Source organism: Thamnophis sirtalis, unplaced genomic scaffold (assembly GCF_051295495.1).
Source record: "Thamnophis sirtalis isolate CommonGarterSnake01/CBP01778 unplaced genomic scaffold, rThaSir2_p1.2 scaffold_2, whole genome shotgun sequence".
In the NCBI taxonomy this organism is placed as follows: domain Eukaryota; kingdom Metazoa; phylum Chordata; class Lepidosauria; order Squamata; family Natricidae; genus Thamnophis; species Thamnophis sirtalis.
This window is the reverse complement of record NW_028261382.1, coordinates 1,362,700-1,386,735: the sequence shown is the minus strand read 5'-3', so window position 1 is coordinate 1,386,735 and position 24,036 is coordinate 1,362,700. Positions and strand designations below refer to the sequence as shown.

General features: G+C 44.2%; 1 protein-coding gene across 1 annotated transcript in view; it reads right to left on the bottom strand.

Annotated features, from left to right (window-relative positions):
• OTUD7A (OTU deubiquitinase 7A) overlaps window positions 1–23,778 on the bottom strand; it is a 50,025-nt gene extending 26,247 nt beyond the window's left edge. Inside the window, exons 1-3 of the mRNA XM_087703963.1 lie at window positions 23,536–23,778; window positions 6,036–6,148; window positions 4,382–4,528 (exon numbers count right to left, since the gene is read on the bottom strand). Coding sequence (XP_087560089.1) covers window positions 4,382–4,466 — 85 coding nt within the window. The 5' untranslated portion in view covers window positions 4,467–4,528; window positions 6,036–6,148; window positions 23,536–23,778. The remainder of the gene's footprint in view (window positions 1–4,381; window positions 4,529–6,035; window positions 6,149–23,535) is intronic.
• Window positions 23,779–24,036: the final 258 nt, after the last annotated feature.

Genomic DNA, 24,036 nt, shown 5'->3' with positions numbered 1-24,036 from the left:
ATATTTGGAGAAGGCGCCTGAGAATACCACGGACAGCCAAGAAAACAAACCAATGGATTATTGGACACATCAGCATAAGAGTCCTCACTCAAGACCAGTGTTTCTCAACCTTGGCAACTTGAAGATGTCTGGACTTCAACTCCTAGAATTCCCCAGCCAGCGAATGCTGGCTGGGGAATTCTGGGAGTTGAAGTCCGGACATCTTCAAGTTGCCAAGGTTGAGAAACACTGCTCAAGACTCAAAGGACCAGGCTCAAATTATCCTTGTTTTGGGACACATAATGTGAAGACCCAACTCTGTGGAGAACGTTCTGGTGCTGGGAAACATGTTTGTCTGTCTAACATCCTACACAGAAGAACGTAAAAAGTGATTAAAATGGAGCACACATCCAGTGATTTTGCTCTCCTGGAAATCATCACGGGTGAGCCAGTGAAACTAAACCAGAAGTCTCCAACCTTGGCAATTTTAAGACTTGCGGACTTCAGCTGAGGAATTCTAGGAGTCTGCAAATCTTGAAGTTACCTACTTTGGAGACTAAACGGTGGGAGGGGAAAAAAAGTAGAGAAATCCCTATTTCACATGATTTATCTATGGAACTGAGTAATGATGGCCCAACAATCTGAATCACTTTAAAAGGAAAGTGAACCCCAAAACTGCCCATTCAACTTTGTGAGTCTAAATCATTTTCAATAAAGAGAAGCTGTAATAATCCTAGTTTCTGGACGGGTCATGTTTCATCCATGTTGTGGCCCTCCAGGAAGGAAAGGACCTCTTAGCTTTCTTATCTCTAGCAATGAGATACCTGGACCATATCATTTTTGATCAACAGAAGGCATAAATGCTGATGCAGTTAATTAGCCAACTAACCCAACAAAACATCATGGTATATTTCATTATAAGCCAGCTTTAAATAACTCCCAAATATTTAGACCACTAGCTGTGCCAGAGGTAGTATATTTGGTTCATAACACTGTAAAATATTTAGAATGGCCAAATAATAGAATTCACTGAGAATTTTGGATGAGCTGCGTGATCAGTGTTTGACTAGGAATATAAAATGCTTAATTCAAAGAAAGGCATATTTTATTAAACACATCTCTGCAAGGAGGCCGTTTTCCAGAAGAGAGATAATAAAGCATGATGTATGTTTGAACAAGCCGCATTTATTTCATTCACTGGAAATTGGGTTCTAACGTACAATATATAACTTCAATTTATAACTGGTTCATTGCCTTTACATTGTTATAGTCTTAGACCAACCTCCCCCCCTACCACCCTTTTAATTCTTCCTCTTGAATGCTGGTGAATTATCACATCAGACCCTTATTATTTTTCAACGCACTGTTAATAAATAAACCGCTAAAGTATTCATTATATCATCCTGCCTTAATTGTTCGCATCTAAACCGCCTTTTCTCTCCCCAGTCTATTCTCGACACGCAATATCCACGCGCTGGGAGGGCAGAACACGGGAAAAAAACGGAAGAGCTAAAATTGTGGCAATGAAATGTTATCAGATGATTAAAAAAAAAAACATGCACACAAGGATAACTGAATTAAAATAAGGACATAACCATTCTGGAGGAAGGGTGGCGTTTTCTAAGTCCAAAAAAATTGTACAACAGACAGGCAAATTTGAGGAAGAAGAGGGGGATGAGAAGGAGGGAAGGGAAGGGAAGGGAAGGGAGGAAGGGAGGAAGGGAGGAAGGGAGGAAGGGAAGAAGGAAGGAAGGAAGGAAGGAAGGAAGGAAGGAAGGAAGGAAGGAAGGAAGGAAGGAAGGAAGGAAGGAAGGAAGGAGGTACTTTTGGGAACCAATTTGAATGCCGAAAATGCTTTCATACAATTTTATCTCACAATTGGCTTCTCTGCTTGGAAAAGCAACAGAAGCAGCTTTATTTCTACGCCTGCAAAACGGTTATCTCCAAGCAATAATTCAAGCGGCATTGTCAAGCTGATAGAACAATATCCTGCTGTTTCAAGAGATCAACCTTTGCCTGCCAAAAAAATAAAACCCAGGAAAAAATATGACATATGAGTAATTTTTAGCCTTTTTTTTTCACCCGAAGATGATTAGTGGTTTTTATCAAAGCAGAATGCATTTAATTTCCTTCTATTGAAGAAGGGCATCATTAACAGCAGAAGGATGGGCGCTCTTAGCAATCTTTCAAAGGACAGTCAGAAATTACCACATCCCCCCTCCCCTCCCTTCCCCAACCACAGCGGCTCTGCAAATTGGCTGAGAACGAGGCAGGCCTCCGAGCTGACATTTCTTTGAAATGGCACGGTAAAAAAGGCAACTGACGTCAAACAGTTAAGTTGCATTTTCCCCAAACCACTATTATTTCAAAGTTATCTTCGTTTGGATTCACAACCATCTTGACCGACCAAATTTCTTCCCAAACACACACAAACACAGAGAGACAGAGAGACAGAGAGACAGAGAGAGAGAGAGAGAGAGAGAGAGAGAGAGAGAAAGAGAGAGAGACAGACAGACAGAGAGACAGAGAGAGAGAGAGGGGGGGGGAAAATGCTTTTCTATTCGGCACTCTTGAAAAGTTGCATTCAACACTCTCCATGGGACAGTAAAGATAAAATGTGGCCTATAACTGTGATATGGTGAACCTATTGGCCCATGTGCCAGAAGTGACACGCAGAGCCATCTCTCCAGGCACGCCGTCCGTCACCCGATGCTCTTTCGGTTTCTGGCACTCCTGCACACACACACTGGCCAGTTGGTCTTTGCGTGTGCAGGAGTGCCAAAAACCACAAGAGCAATTCCCGGGCCTGTATGGGCATGCTGGGAAGCTGAGCTTCCAGTTTTCGGTGCGCATGTGCATGGTGGCCAGCTAGTCTTTGTGCAAGCATGCATGCCAGAAACTGGAAGGCCAGGTGACTGGCGCACATGTGCACGCTGGAAACCGGAAGCTCAGCTTCTGGGCACACACATGCGCGCCAGGCAGCTGTTATTGTGGTTTCCAGCCTGCTTCATGCACAGTTCTATAACTTATTGTTTATAGAAGATAAGCCTAATTTTGGGGGGAGGGTGTTATACACCAGCTAAAAAGAGAGGAAGGACATTACTCATAAATGACAATTTAGCCCAGATAACCAGAAAGCTGGGAAGAAGCATTTCAAATCAAAATAATGCATGAGGAAGTAAAGACCTCACTCAGAAAGGATGACACAATTGGGTTGTCTAGTCAGGTTTAAAGGTGAAATCCAGAGAGGTGCTTCTTCTATATTTGGGGGCTCCTGTCCTGCAACATGCAAAGACTTTGTGGATCAGGGGTCCCTAACTTTAGCAACCTTAAGACTAGTGGACTTCAACTCCCAGAATTCCTGGCTGAGGAATTCTGGAAGTTGAAGCCCACAAATCTTTTTTTTTTATAAACATATTTTTATTTCCATTTTCATAACATACAATCACATGTATACTATACATAGCCAGCATCATATAGTATTAAATAATGATTACATCAGTTCCTCTTGTCATCAACGCCCCAAAAAGATTAACACCCATTATTAGCTCTTCTACTCTCCATACACCTCTTTCTTCTACCTTTCTCTTACTTCCTATCTTGCCTCCATCTTCCTTTCCTACTCTACTTCCCCTTCTTTTCTTTCTCCTTCTCCTCTCTCTACATTCCACTCCTCCTTATCCTCATCCTCATCTTCCCCCCTTACCCTCTCTCCCATCCTTCTCTTCCCACCTTTCTTACTATACTTCCCCTTCCTTTCTCCTTCTCCTCTCTCCCCTTACCACTCCTCCTTATACACCTCATCTTCCCCCTTCCCCCTCTCTCCTATCCCTCTCTTCCTATCTTCTTCTCTCCTCTACTTCCGACTCTTATACATCCTGTCTTCCCTCCATCATTTTCTACTCTACTTCCCCTTCCTTTCTCCTTCTCCTCTCTCCCCTTACCACTCCTCCTTATACACCCCATCTTCCCCCTTCACCCTCTCTCCTATCCCTCTCTTCCTATCTTTCTTCTCTCCTCTGCTTCCCACTCTTCTACCTCCTTTCTTCCCTCCATCATTTTCTACTCTACTTCCCCTTCCTTTCTCCTTCTCCTCTCTCCCCTTACCACTCCTCCTTATAGACCTCATCTTCCCCCTTCACCCTCACTCCTAGCCCTCTCTTCCTATCTTCTTCTCTCCTCTACTTTCGACTCTTCTACATCCTGTCTTCCCTCCATCATTTTCTACTCTACTTCCCCTTCCTTTCTCCTTCTCCTCTCTCCCCTTACCACTCTTCCTTATACACCTCATCTTCCCCCCTCACCCTCTCTCCTATCCCTCTCTTCCTAAGCCCACAAGTCTTCAAATTGCCAAGGTTTGGGGATCCCTGCTGTGGATGATGTCCCATAAAGGAGATCTTACCTTCCAACAGGTCTCTGGCTAGACCAGGCTCTGCTCCCGTGGACTGAACGAAGTCTGAGAGGACAGCATCCATATCAAGAGTCATGGGATCATGTAGGACAGCTGCTAACTGGGCAGCAGAAGGAAGGAAGGTCACAAGACGTCCATCTACCAAGAGGGAGAAAGAAGATCCCAGATTAATCACCTACTGGAGGATGTGAGAAGTCAGCTTTCTGAAACAGAATCCCCCAAAACTCAATGTGGAGGCTTGAACTATGCTTCGGCTCATGTAATTAGTTAGCGTATGGCATCTACAGAGCTCATGCAGTCACTGATATACAAACTTGGCTTAAATATAATTCAATATCTAAAGAGGATGCAAGATTGTCTTTGAATCGTCCACAGCTTGGTCAGTCAAGGACCTCAATTTTTGCTACTCATATTTGTCCATTCTCAATTCTCTACCTCATCTCAACATTTGTGTCTGCCCAGCTCTCGGAAAAATACATTTCCATCAATGCTATCTATACAAGAGAAGATAACTTGGGGTAAAGAAAGAAAGAAAAAGAGAGAGAGAGAGAAAGAAGAAAAGAAAAGAAAAGAAAAGAAAAGAAAAGAAAAGAAAGAAAGAAAGAAAGAAAGAAAGAAAGAAAGAAAGAAAGAAAGAAAGAAAGAAAGAAAGAAAGCAGACAGACAGACAGACAGGCCAATCATATCAAGGGAAGTCAAGAAATCAAGGCATGTTTATTTATTTTTACAAGTTTGTGTTGTCCTTCCTTCCCTGAACACCCCTTGGCTTTTTCAGGCAATCAACTCTTACAACTATTTCTGGCAGTGTATTGCCTGCGTTTTTCAATTGAACTAGAAGCTAATAGAGGATGGGTTTTGTAGTTACTCAAATTGCAGGAACTTATCTCCCCTCGATTTTTGCAAGCATCGCCCACTTCAAAGCATAATGCTCCTGAAATCATGAGAGCTAGGAACTTCACCTTCATTGGATGAGTATCGCGTATGGGATAAGAGAAGCATTAACATGAGGTTGCACAGGCCACGTGACAGATAACGACAGCACATCTCTCACAAGACGTAACCACCGAACTACCAGAAAGTGGCTCTTTATTTAATACTTTATTTTATGCACAACTTGACTTACAACATTTAGTGACCGTATGAAGTTACAACAGCACTGAAAAAAGTGACGTAGAACTATTTTTCACACTTGTGACCATTACGGCATCGCCGTGGTCACAAGACTTTCTTCAGATGCTTGGCAACTGACTCACATTTATGACGGTTGCAATGTCCGGGAAGGAGGTGTCACGTGATCCCCTTTTTGTGACCTTTAGACAAGCAAAGTCAATGGGGAAACCAGATTCACTTAATGACTGTGTTACTAACTCAACAACGGCAGTGATTCGCTTAACAAGCGCGGCAAGAAAAATTGTAAAAATGGGGCAAAACTCAAATTAACAAATTTTTCACTTAACGACATAAATTTGTGGCTCAATTATGGTCGTAAGTTGAGTACTTATACATCACATTTATAAGCTGCCCATCTTCCCAAAGGGACTCTGGGTGACTCATCCTAGGCCAATCTGGGCTGCACCCAAAATGTTGGACTTGGCTTTCTTAAACGAAGAATGGAGAAGAACCGTCCACTTCTCGTCTGACTTACTTTCAGCAAACTTGAAGTAAAGTTTCGGCGGCGGCGTTATCGTCGGATGGTGAAGAAGCTACTTCATTTTTATGACCGTCAGCCGTGAGAGCGAGCTGTGTCCCCCCAGGAATCTGTAAGGAAAGAGGAAGCTGGGTTAAAAATAAAATTCTGGAGTCAGAGATTTGTATCGGCCCAGAAAGGAAGACCAAGTTCATCCTACTACCTACAACACCAGTCCCGACCCCCTTGTGCGACCTTATTTTTAAATAAAATAAACTTAACTTAACTTCTAACTAGCAAAGATTCACACAACCACCAGGTTATTAACTTAAGAACTGCAGTGATTCGCTTAGCAACTTGTGGTAAGAAAGTCCATAAAATGGGAAAATAGCAATAGCAATAGCAGTTAGACCTATATACCGCTTCATGGGGCTTTCAGCCCTCTCTAAGCGGTTTACAGAGTCAGCATATCGCCCCCAACAACAATCCAGGTCCTCATTTTACCCACCTCGGAAGGATGGAAGGCTGAGTCAACCTTGAGCCGGTGAGATTTGAACCGCCGAACTGCAGATAGCAGTCAGCTGAAGTGGCCTGCAGTACTGCACTCTAACCACTGCGCCACCTCGGCTCCCTGAACAATGATCTTGCTTAGCAACAGAAATGTGTGGGTCAATTGTTATCATAAATCGAGGGCTACCTTCAACAGGATCATATTTTTAGGGAGGTTGGAATATATTTGAACTGTTGTAAGGAATATCAACAGTTACTTCTTTCTATTTTTGGTCTTTTTGGTCCGCCCTGAGTCTCTTGACAGTGGGCGGCATACAAACCAATTAAATAAATACATTTTTGTGTCCGCTGTCCGGGGAATTCTGGGACTTGAAGTCCACTCATCTGCTAGTTACTGAGGTTGAAAAATACTGTGTTAAAGCCAACAGGTTTAATCCAGGTACTGCTGATTATATCCAACAGGTACCGCTAGCCTTCCAGGTTAAAAAAGAAAATTCTAAAGAAAGCTGCCTTTACGCCTGTTAAATTTCATTCACTTCCTTTTCTGCCCAATTTCTATTTTTCTACGGCTATTCCATCCCGTTAATCTGCATTCTCCCGCTTCTTCAGTGCCGCCTGTTTACTGCTATTATCAGCAAAAGCCAAATAAACAACGAAATAATTCCAATTTGCATTTCATGGCAAGGATGAGCACAAAAGGTCTAAGATAGTGTTTCTCAACCTTGGCCACTTGAAGATGTCTGTATTTCAACTCCCAGAATTCCCCAGCAGTGGTTAGGACAGTGTTTCTCAACCTTGTCAACTTGAAGATGTCCGGACTTCAACTCCCAGAGTTCCCCAGCCAGCATTCGCTGGCTGGGGTATTCTGGGAGTTGAAGTCCAGACATCTTCAAGTGGCCAAGGTTGAGAAACACTGGTCTAAGAACTAGCATTCAGAGGGGGGGGGGATATTTTCTCTTATCCTTTCAGGGCTCGAATGAAAGAAAAGAATCTGCCTGCGGGGTGCATTTTGGGGAGAGACAGCCCTGACAGGGCCTTGATAAATGAATGCACGGGGAAACTTTGAAGGAAACGGTATAATATTCACACGCTGAGATTTCTGCAGTCATCACAATCTATTCATCTATCTGTGCGTGCGTATAGATATATTCTCTTGGAATTCTTAGTGCCTCATAAAAGGAGAATTACTGCTACTGTTAAGAACTTCCCTTGCTCAAATAATTAATATTGAGAGCTGGTATTTATGTTCCCATATAATGTAATGGTGCTGCAAAAAAAGCAAAATAGCCCTTTTTATTTTATTCTTTTAAGGAGCGAAACAAAATTGCTTTAATTGAGCACTTCAGATGTTCTCATAATGGAAAAGCTTCTCTTTTTAATACAAAAACAATCCGGCGAAAAAGGCTCAACAATTTAGTTTATCTTCAATCGTTGTGTGTGTTTTTAAAACCAAAAACCAAAAACGAGGTAATAAAACTTCCATTGCAACAACTTGGTTTATCAAGCTTAATAATATTAGTTAAATTTATGATAATCACGTGTCCCGGATTCTTGAGAGATAGAAAATGCAGATTATGCATTCAAATTACATGGCCTTCACTAAAGCAATAAAACGAAATGAATAATGACAGATATTTTGTATAAACATGAATGATAACAACTTTCAGCTTGCCGTAACACCAGATTTACTGTAATCAATATTATACACCGAGGAGATAAAAGAGTAAGTAGAACCCTCCTATTAATCAGCACTCAATAAATGAAATTTCTTCAAAGACTTACCATGGAAACAATTCCATAATTATAAGGAGCTAAAACAAAGACGCTGTTATAAATTTCATAACAAGTTGTGAATTTGTTTCGCCCATATTTCTTCTGATAACAATGGGCAAGAGATGGGAATGGAGAGGAAAACACACAGCTTCTGTGGCCCCCGTTACAACTCACACGTCTCCAAACGCCCCGATCAATGTAGGATAACAAAGAATGTGAGGATGAATTTCATGTCCATGTGGAAACAAACCTAGGTTTATCATAATACTATAAAAATAGCTGCCACGCACACATTCATTGTATCTCGTGAAGCTAAATAGGTGTTCTAGAGCAGGGGGTGATCTCCCAAATTTGGCAATTTTAAGACTTGCGGACTTCAACCAAGAGCCGAGGTGGCGCAGTGGTTAAATGCAGCACTGAAGGCTACTTCAGCTGACTGCAGTTCTGCAGTTCAGCGGTTCAAATCTCACTGGCTCAGGGTTGACTCAGCCTTCCAAGGTGGGTAAAATGAGGACCCGGATTGTTGTTGGGGGCAATATGCTGACTCTGTAAACCACTTAGAGAGGGCTGTAAAGCAGTATATAAGTCTAAGTGCTATTGCTAGTGTCCTTCCTTCCTTCCTTCCTTCCTTCCTTCCTTCCTTCCTTCCTTCCTTCCTTCCTTCCTTTCCTTCCTTCCTTCCTTCCTTCCTTCCTTTCTCCCCAGTGGCTAGAATGCAGCATTGCAGGCTGACTCTGCCCACAGTCTGACTGGCTCAAGGTTGACTCAGCCTTCCACCCTTCCAAGGTGGGTGAAATGAGGACCCAGACTGTGGGGGCAATATGCTGACTCTGTAAACCACTTAGAGAGGGCTGAAAGCCCTATGAAGCAGTATATAAGTCTAAGTGCTATTGCTAACTCCAAGATTCCCCGGCCAGCCATGAATTCTGGAAGTTGAAATCCACAAAACCTTCAAGTTATCACATGTTCTAGAGCACTCAAAATACAATAAAAACTCTCTTTGTGGCCAAGTGTTTATATTGTATTTGGGCTGCTATAGAATGGCCCCCGCATGAGTTATGAGTTATCCTCCTGATGCCCTTTCCAGTCATGGAAACAAACATTCACCATTTCCCACTCACTACCTGGGCAGGCAAGAAATATTTTGCTAAATGGAAAAAGAAAAAGAAAAAAGCACACACCCTGGAAAAAATCTGCACTGCATCACGTCCTGAAGTATAAATCCCTAAAGATAAGTGAGTTACTCTTCAGGGAGAGAATTGACTGCAGTATTCATTTCCAATAGAAATTGGGACATGCCCACCTTTGAATGTTCAAAGATCTGTTTCAAAATAGGACGATGGTGGTAGCGGTTTTATAGATTTTATCCATGTTTGGAAAGTACAGGTAGTCCTCAACGTACGACCACAATTGACCCCCAAAGTAAATGCTGATAACTTAAGACATTGGTTAAGTGAGCTTTGCCCCATTTTACGACCTTTCCAGCCAGAGTTGTTAAGTGAATCGCCGCAGTTATTAAGTTAGTAACACAGTTGTTGAGTGAATTTGACTTTGCTTGCCAGAAGGTTACGAAAGGATGCTGTGCCCGTCATAAATGTGAGTCAGTTCCCATGCTTTTGATCACATGGACCATGGGGATGGTGCAACGGTCATAAGTCACTTTTTTCAATGGCGTTTAACGGTCATTAAATGAACTACCTGTATTTGCGGATCCATTACCATAATGTTTTAGGGCAGTGTTTCTCAACCTTGTCAACGTGAAGATGTCTGGACTTCAACTCCCAGAATTCCCCAGCCAGCATTCACGTTTAGCCACAGAAATTCTTGACCTATTGAGGTCATAAGTCAAGGATTTTCTCTATGAAGCCTTCGCTGGCTGGGGAATTCTGGGAGTTGAAGTCCAGACATCTTCAAGTTGACAAGGTTGAGAAACACTGTTTTAGGGACAATCAAACTTTGGAGATGAGAAGAGTTGGGGAGATATTTAAATGAATTATAGGATTCAACCCTCAAAACCAACAACTGACTTAACAATAATAATCGGATTGTATTGTAAAAGGGCCCTGCGTAAGTGCACCAGCGTGCCCACCGTCCCTGTCCTAATATCCCCATTCATTTCTACCCATTTCCTGTGTTCTTATTCGCGTTTATTCTTATTCCTTTTATCTTGTGCATGAGTGACAAACTAAATAAACAAATAAAAATAACTTTGTCTTTAGTGAGCGTTTGAAATCACAGCAGCATGACCAAAAGGGAACTTGGGACTGGTCCTCGTATTTATGACTATCACAGTATCCCCACAGTCATGTGATCGAAACTTGGTCCCTTGGAAACTGGCATGTAAAAGCTACGCAGGGTCTGGGGTCTCTTGGGGCCTTCCCGGTGGGCCTTGGGCAAAGAAAGTCAATGGGAGAAAGTGGATTCCTTTAACGATCGCATGATTCCCTTAGCACAGTGTTTCTCAACCTTGGCAACTTGAAGATGTCTGGACTTCAACTCCCAGAATTCCCCAGCCAGCATTCATGTTTAGCCACAGAAATTCTTGACCTATTGAGGTCATAAGTCAAGGATTTTCTCTATGAAGCATTCGCTGGCTGGGGAATTCTGGGAATTGAAGTCCAGACATCTTCAAGTTGCCAAGGTTGAGAAACACTGTCTTAGCAACTGCAGTGGTTTAACAATCATGACGACAACAAAAAAACAGGTTGCAAAAGTGGGCATGTCTCACGTTAAAAACAGCCACGTTTAGCCACAGAAATTATTGACCTATTGAGGTCACAAGTCAAGGATTTTCTCTATGAAGCAAATTGCTTTCCTTTGTAAATATTTTGAGTCTTTGGTACGTGGTTTTCATTGCCTTGAGGTCGACCAACACTTTCTGGGGTGACTCCAGAGAAAGTGGAGCCATTCTTGAATTAAGAGAGAATCTGGCAATGAAATAATCTTGCAAGAATCTTGCTCGCCTTCCTTCTCCCTCTCGTATACCCCCCCCCCCCCCAAACACAGGGACAACATTAAAGCAAATAGCAGAGATACTGGAAGGGATTCAAGGAATGTGCAGGATGCTTTATTTTTTAAAAAAATTTATTTATTTAAAAGGCACTAATGAAAGATGCCTCAGATAAACCATCTATTGTGGCTCTAATGCAGTCAGTGAGGAAGACAAAAAGGCTACTGAAAAGCGGGCAAAAACTGGGAGCTTGAAGGAAGCTAGAATTCAATGAAGTCATTATGCATTTAGGAACAAGTCCACAGTCACTGCAGTAGCTGTTGTGGCATATTATTTATTTAAAGCAACGATGAAGGAGTTGGGGGGGGGGACGCATACTTTGTAAGATAAAGAAGAATAAAGAGACAGGCGGAAGGGGAAGATTGCATGATCGGTCCCACTGCTTCGGGGTTTCTCAACATCGGTGATGTTAAGATGGGGCGGATAAACTGGGTTTGTGTTTTTTTAAGGCAAGCCTCCATGCCAAAACTATTAGCTGTTTCTAACTTTTGTTCTTAAATCAAATAATAGGCTAAGCTCTCGTCTCTTCTTGCGTGGGAATTGCAGGGGACTACTTGGTCACGGTTAGTAAAAACGTTTCCTTTTCCATTTTCAAGCTTTTGGAAATACACCTTTAATTATTAGTCTCCCGTCTTCCTCTCTTCCTCACAGTCCCTCTTTCTGTTGCTTCGTTTGCAGTTCTGTTTTGCCAGGCTGCTAAATTTATTTCGAATTCCCCTCTGGGGGTCAACACCAGGGGAGCCCAGGTGACCTGGAGCCCCACTGACATCACGAGCGAGTACCAAAAAAAGGGAGCTGGCCGAAGAGACAACAACAATTGGCACCTTTGTGGGTCGGCTTTGGCAACTGTGATCATGGCAACCTGAATCAGAAGCTCAGGAGGGAATAAAATTCCATACCAATCTCTTTTTACAAGCTGTATTATTGGCAGAATATCTCTTGAACGGTATCAAATCAATGGGTTTTCTCCATTCTTCCTGATGTGTGGGTTTTTAATATAAATAGATAGATAGAGATAGAGATATCCTCCCTCTCTCTCCCTCTCTCCTCCCTCCTTCTCTCTTCCTCTCTCTCCCTCTCCTTCCTTCTCTCTTCCTCCCTCTCTCTCCCTCTCCCTCCCTCTCCCTTTCCCTCTCTCTCCCTCCCTCTCTCCCACTCTCATTCACTCTCCCTCCCTTGCTCTCTCCCTCTCTTTCTCCTTCCCTCCCTCTCTTTCCTCTCCCCCCTCTCCCTCCCTCTCCCTCTTTCTGTCCCTATCTCCCTCCCTCTCTCCCTCTCTCCTCCCTCCTTCTCTCTTTCCCTCTCTCCCTCTCCCTCCCTCTCCCTTTTCCACTCTCTCCCTCCCTCTCCCTCTCTAACTCCCTCTCCCTCCCTCCCTCTCCCTCTATCTCTTTCTCCTTCCCTCCCTCTCTCTTTCCTCTCCCCCCTCTTCCCCCCTCTCCCTCTCTATCTCCCTCTCTCTCCCTATGTCCCTCCCTCTCTCCTTCTCTCTTCCTCCCTCTCTCCCTCTTTCCTTCTCTCCCCCTCTCCTTCTCTCTCCCTCCCTCTCTCCCTCTCCCCCTCTCTCCCCACCTCTCTCTTCCCCTCCTGCTCCCTCCCTCTCTTCCCCCCCTGCCCTCCCTCAGATGCTCTTGCATTTGAACTCCATCATTTTCGAGGACTGGAGAGGTTTTAGGGGACGGCACTCTTAGCCTCTCTGGCTATGTATTGATTTTCTTTTGACTAAGTGCATGGCGTTCACTCCTCTGGAAGTTGGGCTCTCCCCACCCGCACCCACCCCTTGGAAGCGTGCGCTTTCTTGATTGATCATCCACAGCTCCTTTTTCCTCTCTCGTTCAAGAGCAAATGACTATCGATGGAATATTCCAGAAAATGCTTTGCTCCAGCAGAGAAAGTAATTGCCGCTGTAGTTATCTCTTTAGGCTTCCGTTTGTTCTGGGGAATGGGCCTCTGTTTAAAAACACGCCTGGTGTGTGGCTCTCGGCTCCTGGGTATCCTTTCCATCCTGTCTGGGGTTAATCATGGGGAAGGCCCTTCCCTGAAACGCTGCACGGCCTTTGCAGTCAATGGGGGGCGTTGGAATTAACATGGAGCACATTTTAACTTGAGATGAAGCTCTTTTGCCTGCCTTCTCGGGTGTCAAAGGATGTTTAAAGTGAAGAGAGAATATCCTAAATGCAACAATGCTAAGTCTCCTTTGATCTTTCCGCTGCTTCAGATGTCCTTCCTCTTTTTTTTTTTCTGGATGGGGTTCCTCAATTGGAAGGGATTTCCTAAGTCCCTTTGTTTGCAAAACTTCACAAGAGGTTCCAAGCACATTACTTTTATTGGCCAGGATGAGATCAAGAAGGAGGAATTACAGGGTAGTATGAGATTTGTTCCTTGTTACTAATTGATTCCCCCACTCAAAAAAATATTAGTGCCTTTCCTTTTTTTTTTTTTAATTAACGAAACCCTCCTAAATAATGAAATATTTGATCGGCATGGAGCTTTTTCCTCTGGAGCGGAGGGGCATTTAAAGGGAGCTGTCCAGCAATGGTTGCTGATTAATCATTTACTGTATGGATTTTGGATGATGATTCAGATATAAAATCTATTCTTCAGTAGCCTTAGAAGAGGCAACATCCGAACTTGGGAAAAAGGAATGTAGATCTACTCCTGCTTCTAGAGTGATCCTTAATCTCTCATCGGTTTTGCCAATAATATTTATTTGATGTGTAGGTCCTCAACTTAACAACAGTTCCTTTAGTGAATGTTCAGAATTGCAAAGTAGCCTTTTGTTCCACCCACTATGCAGCTGTGGGCAACGACGTCTCTTATCTGACGGTTCCCTAGGGAGCATCTCTTTGCGCCAGTCTTCCAAGGCTTTTCCCACGTACCACTCCACATTTCCAAGGTCAATTGTTTTCCCCTTCTGATGATCTTCAAGACATCTAAGAACATTCTGTGTAATGTTTGTTACACCTGAGCAGTCCAAACCTTTGTCCCCTAAATCACTTTTCTTTGGATGGGTTCCCAAACTGGATCTTAAGACTTGGGAACAACAGGGAACAAGAAATCGGCCTTCACCCATTATAAATAACAAAGAGCACCCAGAAGGTATAAACAAGGAATATCCCAAAGATGGTAATAATGACCAATGCCTTTGAATGAGGCTTTATCAGAGGTGGGCAAGGTTTGCCGAGGTGGCACAGTGGTTAAATGCAGCACTGCAGGCTACTTCAGCTGACTGCAGTTCTGCAGTTCGGCGGTTCAAATCTCACCGGCTCAAGGTTGACTCAGCCTTCCATCCTTCCGAGGTGGGTGAAATGAGGACCCGGATTGTTGTTGGGGGCGATATGCTGACTCTGTAAACTGCTTAAAGAGGGCTGAAAGCCCTATGAAGTGGTAGATAAGTCTAACTGCTATTGCTATTGCTATTGCTATTGCTATTGCTATCTATCTATCCATCCATCCATCCATCCATCCATCCATCCATCCATCCATCCATCCATCCATCTATCTATCTATCTATCTATCTATCTATCTATATCTCTTATCTATCTATCTATCTAGAGCCGAGGTGGCGCAGTGGTTAGGGTGCAGTACTGCAGATCACTTCAGCTGACTGTTATCTGCAGTTCAGCGGTTCTAATCTCACTGGCTCAAGGTTGACTCAGCCTTCCATCCTTCCGAGGTGGGTCAAATGAGGACCCGGATTGTTGTTGGGGGCGATATGCTGACTCTGTAAACCGCTTAGAGAGGGCTGAAAGCCCTATGAAGCGGTATATAAGTCTAACTGCTATTGCTATTGCTATTGCTATTGCAAGAGAAGTGGTTTGGACAGCACTTTTCTGCGCAGCTGTTGATAAAAATAGGATCACTCACATGCTTGCCAACATCCAATGACAGATATGGCAGGAGGAGGAGGAAGAAGAAGAGGAGGAGGAATCAGTATCACGTATGATAACCATCCATGTATTAACTTTGCCACATGCACTAGCTGCTTATCCCCTTGTACTAAAATGCCACCCTTTTATCCAACCAAAAGAAAATGAAGGGCGAAAACTACAAGCCAAGAAACGCCATCTGCTTACATGCTGAAAGGCTGTTTTCAGCTAGAAGGATTATCTAATAAGATTTCCTGCAAATACAAAGACTCTTTGCAGCTGGAACACCTGTGCATCAGCATCCTAACGGGAAGGAGTCTTCTCAACCTGCATTAGCTTTCCCCTAGAACAGAGATCTCCAGCCTTGTGAAACTTTTAAAGACTTGTGGACTTCAACTCCCAGAATTCCTCAGCTGGAGTTGAAGTCCACAAGTCTTAAAAGTTCACATACGGTAAAACTAATTTGTTTTATATTAATCACCCCTCTTTTTTCCCCCCTAGAGTTCAAATATAAATTGTAGGGGATATGTGGGGTTTATTTTTATTTTGTACTCATTAATGTTTTAGATTTATCACCCAGGGAACCACTTTATTAACACAGTAATAGAGTAGCGACTGTTGTGTTCTATGATTGATACTCCTAGTTGTTACTACATTATTGCATTTATTTGCTCTACTTTGTGTTCTTGTAAATTTCTGCTGGTCATTGACCAAATAAATATTATTGATTGATTGACTGAGAGTTCAAATAAGCCTCTCTCTCTTTTTTTTGCAGAGTGCAGAATCTAAGCAAAACAACCAAAGGAAAATTAAGCTGTCCACACACACACACACACACACACACACACACACACACACACACACACACAAATTGCTGGTCTTCAGGTTTCTAACCTTTGTGAAACATTTCTAAATTGTTGGCAAAGATCCCAAAAGGGGATCTTTTGCAAGGGGAAAAAGATTTGTTGCAAGAGGAGAAAAATGTGAAATCAACAGAAAAGAAAGAAACGACCTCTTTGAAAAGAAATAATTGCAAATAATTCCTTCCTTCTGATTTTCACTCTTCAACGTTCATCCACAAACATTCAAATCTAGTCAATCCTATCTCCACCTAAAGAAGAAGAGGTCAACCGATTCGCCAAAGCACCGGAAGGCACGACTAAAAACAATGGGTGGAAACTGATCAAAGAGAGACGCAATCTAGAACTTAGAAGAAATTTCCTGACAGTGAGAACAATCAACCAGGGAAACGACTTGCCTCCAGAAATCGTGGCTGCTCCAACACTGGAGTTTTCAAGAAGAGACTCTACAGCCACTTGCCTGGAATGGTATAGGGTCTCCTGCTTGAGCAGGGGGTTGGACTAGAAGACCTCCAAGGCCCCTTCCAACTCTTTCATTCTGCTAAGACATTTTCTTCCTCACCAGCCTCCAAGAACTTCTTCTGGTGTGTCTGTTTGTGTGAAAGGAAAGTAGAAATGGAGACAGGGGAGATGTTGTAGAAGTTCTGGAAACCAAGGAGGAATCTGACTCCCAGGTTGGTAGCCGTTGAGGTCAACCTCTTCAGAAAGCCATAAATATTTACATTTTTCATGGAACTCTGGTGCCCATTCTGGACAAGAATTCAGCTTTCAGCATATGCATCCTGATGGACCATCTATGGAAGGAAGGTGAGCCGAGATGGTGGCATTCGTCACCCGGTCAACGTTTCTCCATCTGCTAAGCATGTGGCTTTTTAATTTGGTTTTTCAAAAACCAAAGAATTTCAACATAAAGCCTTCTGAAGCCCATGGGAAGCGAGTCAAAATGTCCTTCTACATTTGGCGGCTTTAATTAAGAAGTGAATGACTCTGGCATCTCGAACATTTTTCTTGGGAGATTGTTGAGAAAGTCTTGAGAAATCTCGAGAAACACACCCAAGGGATGCACAACTCAGATCAGCCAAGACAAACATACTAGCAAGACTAAAGTACCTGGTGACACTCACAATTTATCTTCAGATGTTCCCTCACAGTCAGATCCTTCTTGAAGTAACTATGGCAGTGTTTCTCAACCTTGGCAACTTGGAAGATGTCCGGACTTCAACTCCCAGAATTCTAGGAGTTGAAGTCCGGACATCTTCAAGTTGCCAAGGTTGAGAAACACTGTCCTAAACACAGGCATTCGTGGCTGGGGAATTCTGGAAGTTGAAGTCCAGACATCTTCAAGTTGCCAAGGTTGAGAAACACTGTCCTAAACACAGGCATTTGCTGGCTGGGGAATTCTGGAAGTTGAAGTCCAGACATCTTCAAGTTGCCAAGGTTGAGAAACACTGTCCTAAACACAGGCATTCGCTGGCTGGGGAATTCTAGGAGTTGAAGTCCGGACATCTTCAAGTTGCCAAGGTTGAGAAACACTGTCCTAAACACAGGCATTTGCTGGCTGGGGAATTCTGGAAGTTGAAGTCCGGACATCTTCAAGTTGCTAAGGTTGAGAAACACTGAACTATGGACATACTATGAAATAATGGAAATTTGGTAATCACCATCAACAAACTCACTAATAAAACTCTCCCAAAAGCTTTACAAAACAATTCTGCTCCCGGAATAAACTGTGTCCCAAAGAAAAGACACCTGAACGAAAAAAAGAACCCATAAAGCAATTCCTTCTCTTCAAAGAATTAATTTCACTTCCCTTGCAGAGCTTCTCCGACCTAAAATGTCCGTCATCAATTTTTACACCTGGAATCATCTCATAAATAATGTTCAGAAATTATGAACTCCTCCGAAAATCTAGGTTATCCAGCAGCAAATATGCATGCAAAAGAAAACAACCCTCAGCGTTTGATGTCCCCCCTCCGAGGAGACTCGGAAAATCCAAATATAATTGGAAACTTTGGTACCAAGAGCAACAGAGGTTTGTATAGGTTCAACTACTTGGAGGAGGGCCTTCTCTGTGGCTGCCCCGGCCCTTTGGAACGAGCTCCCCGTGGAGATTTGGACCCTCTCCACCCTTCAGGCCTTCCGGACGGCCGTGAAGACCTGGCTGTCCCAGCAAGCCTGGGGTTGAGTTCCCCCTACTACTCGAATTTGCTGTGTCTGTTGTGCTTTTAAATTGTTCGTATTGTCTGATTGTCTTTGTCTTACTTTTTGTAATTTCCCCTCCCTTGGCTTTGTTCAGCCGCCCTGAGTCCCTTTGGGGAATAGGGCGGCCTACAAATTGAATAAACTCCAAACTCCAACTACATAATGTCTTTTTTTTTAAAAAGTCTGCTTCATATTGATCTCCAAATGCCCCTTCTCGGAGGGTGGAAAAGGCACCCTAATCTATGTTATTGCCTCCTTCCTTCCATGTGTTACTACTTGGACATCACCACATATAGTTATGCCTTTATGAAGGCATAAAGAAAATACTTGGGTAAGCTATTCAGCTAGCAGAGTGTTTTCCAACTGAAGCCATGTTTAAGATGGGTGGACTTCAACACCCAGAATACCCCAGCCAACTCCCAGAATACCTCAGCCAACACAGCTGGCTGGGGTATTCTGGAAGTTGAAGTCCACCCATCTTAAACATGGCCACAGTAAGAAAACACTGTGTTGGAGCTTTTAAAGTCAATAGGATTTAAAATATAGATCAACATCTGATTAAATCTGATTAAAGTGGAGCCTTCGGGGAAAATGGAGTCCTGATCTTAATGTTTTTCAGCGTCAGATATACTTGCAATCCACTTTGTCACATATCAACCAGCGGTTTATAATTCTGCCATGCGGGATTTCAAGAAGGTTGACTCAGGAATCTCCCAAGACCAAAACTGCTAGTTTAGCAAACTTTAAATCACCCTGGAAAATCTTTAAAGCTCTGGGGCTGCTCAGCCATAAACTAGTCTTCCAGAATGGTCCATCGTACTGTCCAGAAGGTCCTCTCCTAAGCCTGGAAAAAATCTGGACCCGTTCATAGTAGGAATGGGATGTGAACTCAGGTGTTCTACATCATAGCTATTTAATTGAGACTGGACAGGGAATAGACACATTACCCAATATATAAATTACATATAAGGGAGGAGAGCTTATGGCTTAGAGCAGTGTTTCTCAACTTTGGCAACTTGAAGATGTCTGGATTTCAACTCCCAGAATTCCCCAGCCAGCATTCGCTGGCTGGGGAATTCTGGGAGTTGAAGTCCAGGCATCTTCAAGTTGCCAAGGTTGAGAAACACAGGCTTAGAGGCTAATACAAGTGCCTAACATGTAAAAACAGCCCAGGTTTGAATCCCAATAGTATGGCTAGCTGAGATAAATAGCTTGAAATAGATCTATACTAGTTTCCCTTTATTTATTATCAGTACAAATCATAGATGGATGGATGGATGGATGGATGGATGGATGGATGGATGGATGGATGGATGGATGGATGGATGGATGGATGGATGGATAGCTAGATAGCTAGATAGCTAGATAGCTAGATAGCTAGATAGCTAGATAGCTAGATAGATAGATAGATAGATAGATAGATAGATAGATAGATAGATAGATAGATAGATAGATAGATAGATAGATAGATAGAGATTGCTACTTAGTTTATATCTGTCTAGCAAGATCTAATACCTAATACTTAAGGGGAAGTAATCTGGGAAGTTATAGGGATATATAATTTTTCAACCTTTGTAATCTTAAGATGTGTGGACTTCAACTCCCAGAATCCCCTGGCTGGGGAATTCTGGGAATTGAACCCTCAAAACTGAAAAACCACAGTTTGCATGCACAGATGACATTTTCTTTTATCGTTCTACAGCACTTCCATGCAAAGAAATGAAACAAGGCACTGAATAATTCCAATAAATAGCCTCCAAGAAATAATGTCCATTTCTTTTCTTTTAAAAAAAAAAACCTATCTCCAACTTATCTGACAGCATCGCTGGGGTGTTATTGGCGCTTACATGGAAGCATTATTTATTTTTGGCTTTCCCAGTCCTAAAAACATTTGCTATCGGAAGCTTATTTGCATTAGGGTCTGCTAAAGCAAACGCAGGTTAACGGGTTTAAATGTTGACTCTTCCAAAATCAACGTGAGGGAGAGAAAATCCCCGGAAAGGATAAAATAGAGAAGGCTTTTTGGTCAGAATCTTGAATGGCAAGAGAGAACATGAAAACTGCTGCCATCATCAGAGTTCATTACATTTTATAGAGAGACAGATTCAGTTATGCAATGTTAATAGCTAGTCCTCTTATTTGCATACCTAGATGACATAAAACAGCCATAAATATGTATATGCAGGGACCAAAAATATTGAAAAAGATTCATGATTAAAAGAATAAAATTATCCTACCTTTTTCCTTGTGCATTTTGGATTTCTTTTGGTCTCGGCACGGAAAAGTTAAAATTCCTCAGGAAAACAATACCATCGTTTTTGGGACATCAATTTACAACCTGGCCATGAATCAATGCGAGAAGCGAAATCTGCTTCCCGTGGCCTGTTTACCTACAAAGAAGGAACTTAACTCTCTCTGGCAGGCTTCGGATTTAACGATTGCGCTACTGAAACCTTTGACATGAAACACATCCTGTGGCCAAGACTTTAAACATTTATAGCCGCGATGCTTCCTTCAGATCTCACCAAGTTGAACTACCGTTTCCTGCAATCGTTTCAGGGACGCGTTTCATTAGGAATCCTGGTAGGCTAAAGAGAATTTAAAATACTTCGCAACCGTGTTCTCCAAAATGCCTTTAGCTCTCATCCAAACTATCCCGAGGAAGTCCTTTTTTACAGGGTAATAATTATAAGAAAGAAAACGAAACTTTCCTATTTCTTTTCTCTTTAGGAACGACCATGCCTGTCTAATATACTTCCAAAGTAACTGATTATCCAGACATTAGTAAGCAAGAGGAGATTTCATCCCCAACTAAGCAGACATGAGGTTGCAGCGTTAATAATTCCTAATTTATCAGTATGACTGGGGGACACCTTAAAAAACCCTTGGATAATCTGAAATTTACCAGCAAAGCGATTATATAAGTGCACCGGCAGAGAGTGATGGATGCTCGCACACACAGAGGTTCTAAGGTAAGCATTATTTGAAAAGGCACAAACTTAGTTTTTTTTCCACACTGCAGCGTGATCACAAATCGTGGAAAAGAGAAGCACATTAGCAAATATTTCTGGGATTCATCACCTTTTCGGTTTCTGATGACCAGCCTTGTATCCTTGCTAAGGCAGCCGGAAAGATAACATCCATGCAAAAACTTGGAAATTTCAGAGATTTGCAAAAGGGATATTTTTAGCTATTTTTAACAAATGGAAATGGGAATCTTTGCTCTGGAAGGGCAAATTGTACTTAGCAGCCTGCAAATGCTGACTGTTAGGGGAATGGAAAACAGCTGGGAGGGAAGAAGGAAAATGGAAGCAAAATCTTACAGGGTTTTCCATACCATTAGCAACCCCCCGCAATTATATTTTGGGGAAGGAAGACTTAATCAATACGACAAGCATAAATCAAGCCCTCTCAGAAGATTGGCCCTGTCTCCTTATTGCCAAGAAGCCATGTTTAATAGCACAGACACACATCAGCATCAACATGGTTGTCTTAGCATTTGGTGGGGAAATGAAGGCCTCACATCGACTGTTTTGACTCAGGACTAACAAGACACCAGGATTTCTCTTCCCAAAAAAAATGATGCATGCATTTGTTACTTGAAAATGAACTTAGGTTGACAAATCAGGAAGAGTTGAAATGGTGCTCCTTGGAGATTCCCTAAAAACAATCTTTTTTTTTTTAATGCGTCTGAGCTACAGACTAACTTCAACCCCTCGTGCGCCCTCAGAAATTGCAATTCGTGGGGGGGTTATTATAGGTCTTCAACCAAAGTTTCTCAACCTTGGAGACTTGAAGGTGGTTAGATCTCAACTCCCAGAACCCCCCAGCCAGCATTATTCTGGGAGTTGAGGTCCACCCACCTTCAAGTCACCAAGGTTGAGAAATAATGTCTTAAAACATCTCCCCAATGATACAGACTATTTTAAGATATGAAGTTGAAAGACAATTACAGCCTTAAGGTGCATTATTTGCTTTACCTACTGACAACAAGGCCTTAAGCAGTCTGCAATATGTTATTTAAGTCCAGGTATTCTCACCTTCCCAACAAAGGATTAAAAACTCACCTCTCTGGCCTAACCTTTGTTTTATCAGTAAAAAATGAATTTAGAGGTCATTTTGCCTCGCAAGGGAATATTAAAATCACACAAACACACACACACAAACAGCTCCCATCCCTGGCTGCTATTCCCCCACCCCCCACACCCCAGGGTTATGATTTATCTCTCTGAGATCACCTTCAGAACACCTTTCCTTCACAGGCTGGGAAAATAAGGCTGAGAAACTGCTTTGACACCCAGGGATGCAAAACTGAACTGAAATCTCACTCCAAGCTCAGCTTCTCAATTTGGGTCAGTGGGATTCTTGTCCAAAGTCACCCACAGCGTTTCTCAAAAGAGAGGGGGGGAGAGAAACTCTTTGCATCCAAGGCCGAAATTAAGCATTAGACTGGGGGTGAAGTGAGCCAGGAATGATCCCCATCAAAAATTAAAAATAAAAACTGCAGGAAGATGAAGATGGGCTCCCCGCTAATGCCTCACCATGGATCCCAGCTTCCCTTCATGGCTTAAAATCCAGCGTTTCTCCTAGGGATCCCTGCGTAAACCCATCATCCCACTTGATCTAAAATTGCCCCTTGGTCACTTAGGGTCTTAAGGGCTCTAAAGACTCAATCCCAGGTTGGCCCATTTGCACTGTGGCCCCTTCTCTGCACTGGGGGGGGGGAGGGGAGGGAGGGGGATGATGATGGAGCAGGAGTTTCTTGCTTTATGACGTCACTGGACCAGGTCAGAGCAAGGGGCCCCATATTAAAAATAAATTAGGGGGGGGTTGCAAGGAAGCCGACCTTCCAGGGGAGCCCCCCCTCCCCCCAAACCTGATGCCAAACTTCAGCTGCATCCAGAGGAGGCCTGGTCCTCACCTGGTCGCCATAGGAACGGGGACAGCCAAGGGTGGCATCCTGGCATCTTCCGCCAGCCGGCCTGCTCTCCACCCACCCCGTTCCCCCCTCCCCCCCAACCCTGGGCAAGCGGCCCCTCCTGCTGCATCCCGCGGGGGGGGGGGTGGAGAGCAGGCCGGCTGGCGGAAGATGCTGAGGCCGGCAGCTGGTCGGGGGGCGTCCGGCGCCGGGAGCCGCCTCCAGCCCAGCCGCAGCGCGCAGGCCTGGGGGCGGCGGGGCGAGACGGACCCCCGGCCTCCCCCCTTCTCGGCCCCCTCCCAGCCCCGGTCCCTCCGTCCTCCCGGAGCCCCCAGGGCCGCCGCGGGCTTGAGCCGGGCTGGCTGGCGCGCCTTACCTGCCGCGGGGAAGCGCTGCGCCGGCATCCCTCGCTCCTTCCTTCCTCCCTTCCTTCCTCCCGGCCGGCGGCGGAGGCTGCTGCGGCCGCTCTGCTGGCGGGCGGAGGGCAGGACCGGGCGGGCGCGGGGCGGCTTCTGCAATGCAGGCGCTGCTGCTCCGGCGCCGGGCCGGAGGCGGGCGGGCGGGCGAGCGGCGGGGCTGCGGGGCTGCGGAGCCCCCTCCCGCCGCCCTTCAGCCCCGGCTGGGCAGGAAGCGCAAGGGCGGCCGCCGCCTCCGCCGCCGCCGCCGCCTCCTCCTCCTCGGAGCAGCCACGGGACGGGACCGGGCGGCCGGCGGGCGGGGGAGGAAGGCGGCCGCAGCCCCCGCCCAGCCCTCGCCTTCACGCGCACGGAGAGGGGGAGGAGGAGGAGGAGGAGGGAAGAGGGGAGGGGGGAGGAGGAGGAGGAATGACAGAAGAGAGGGAGGGCGGGAGAGAGGAGGAAAGGGGGAAGGAGGAAGA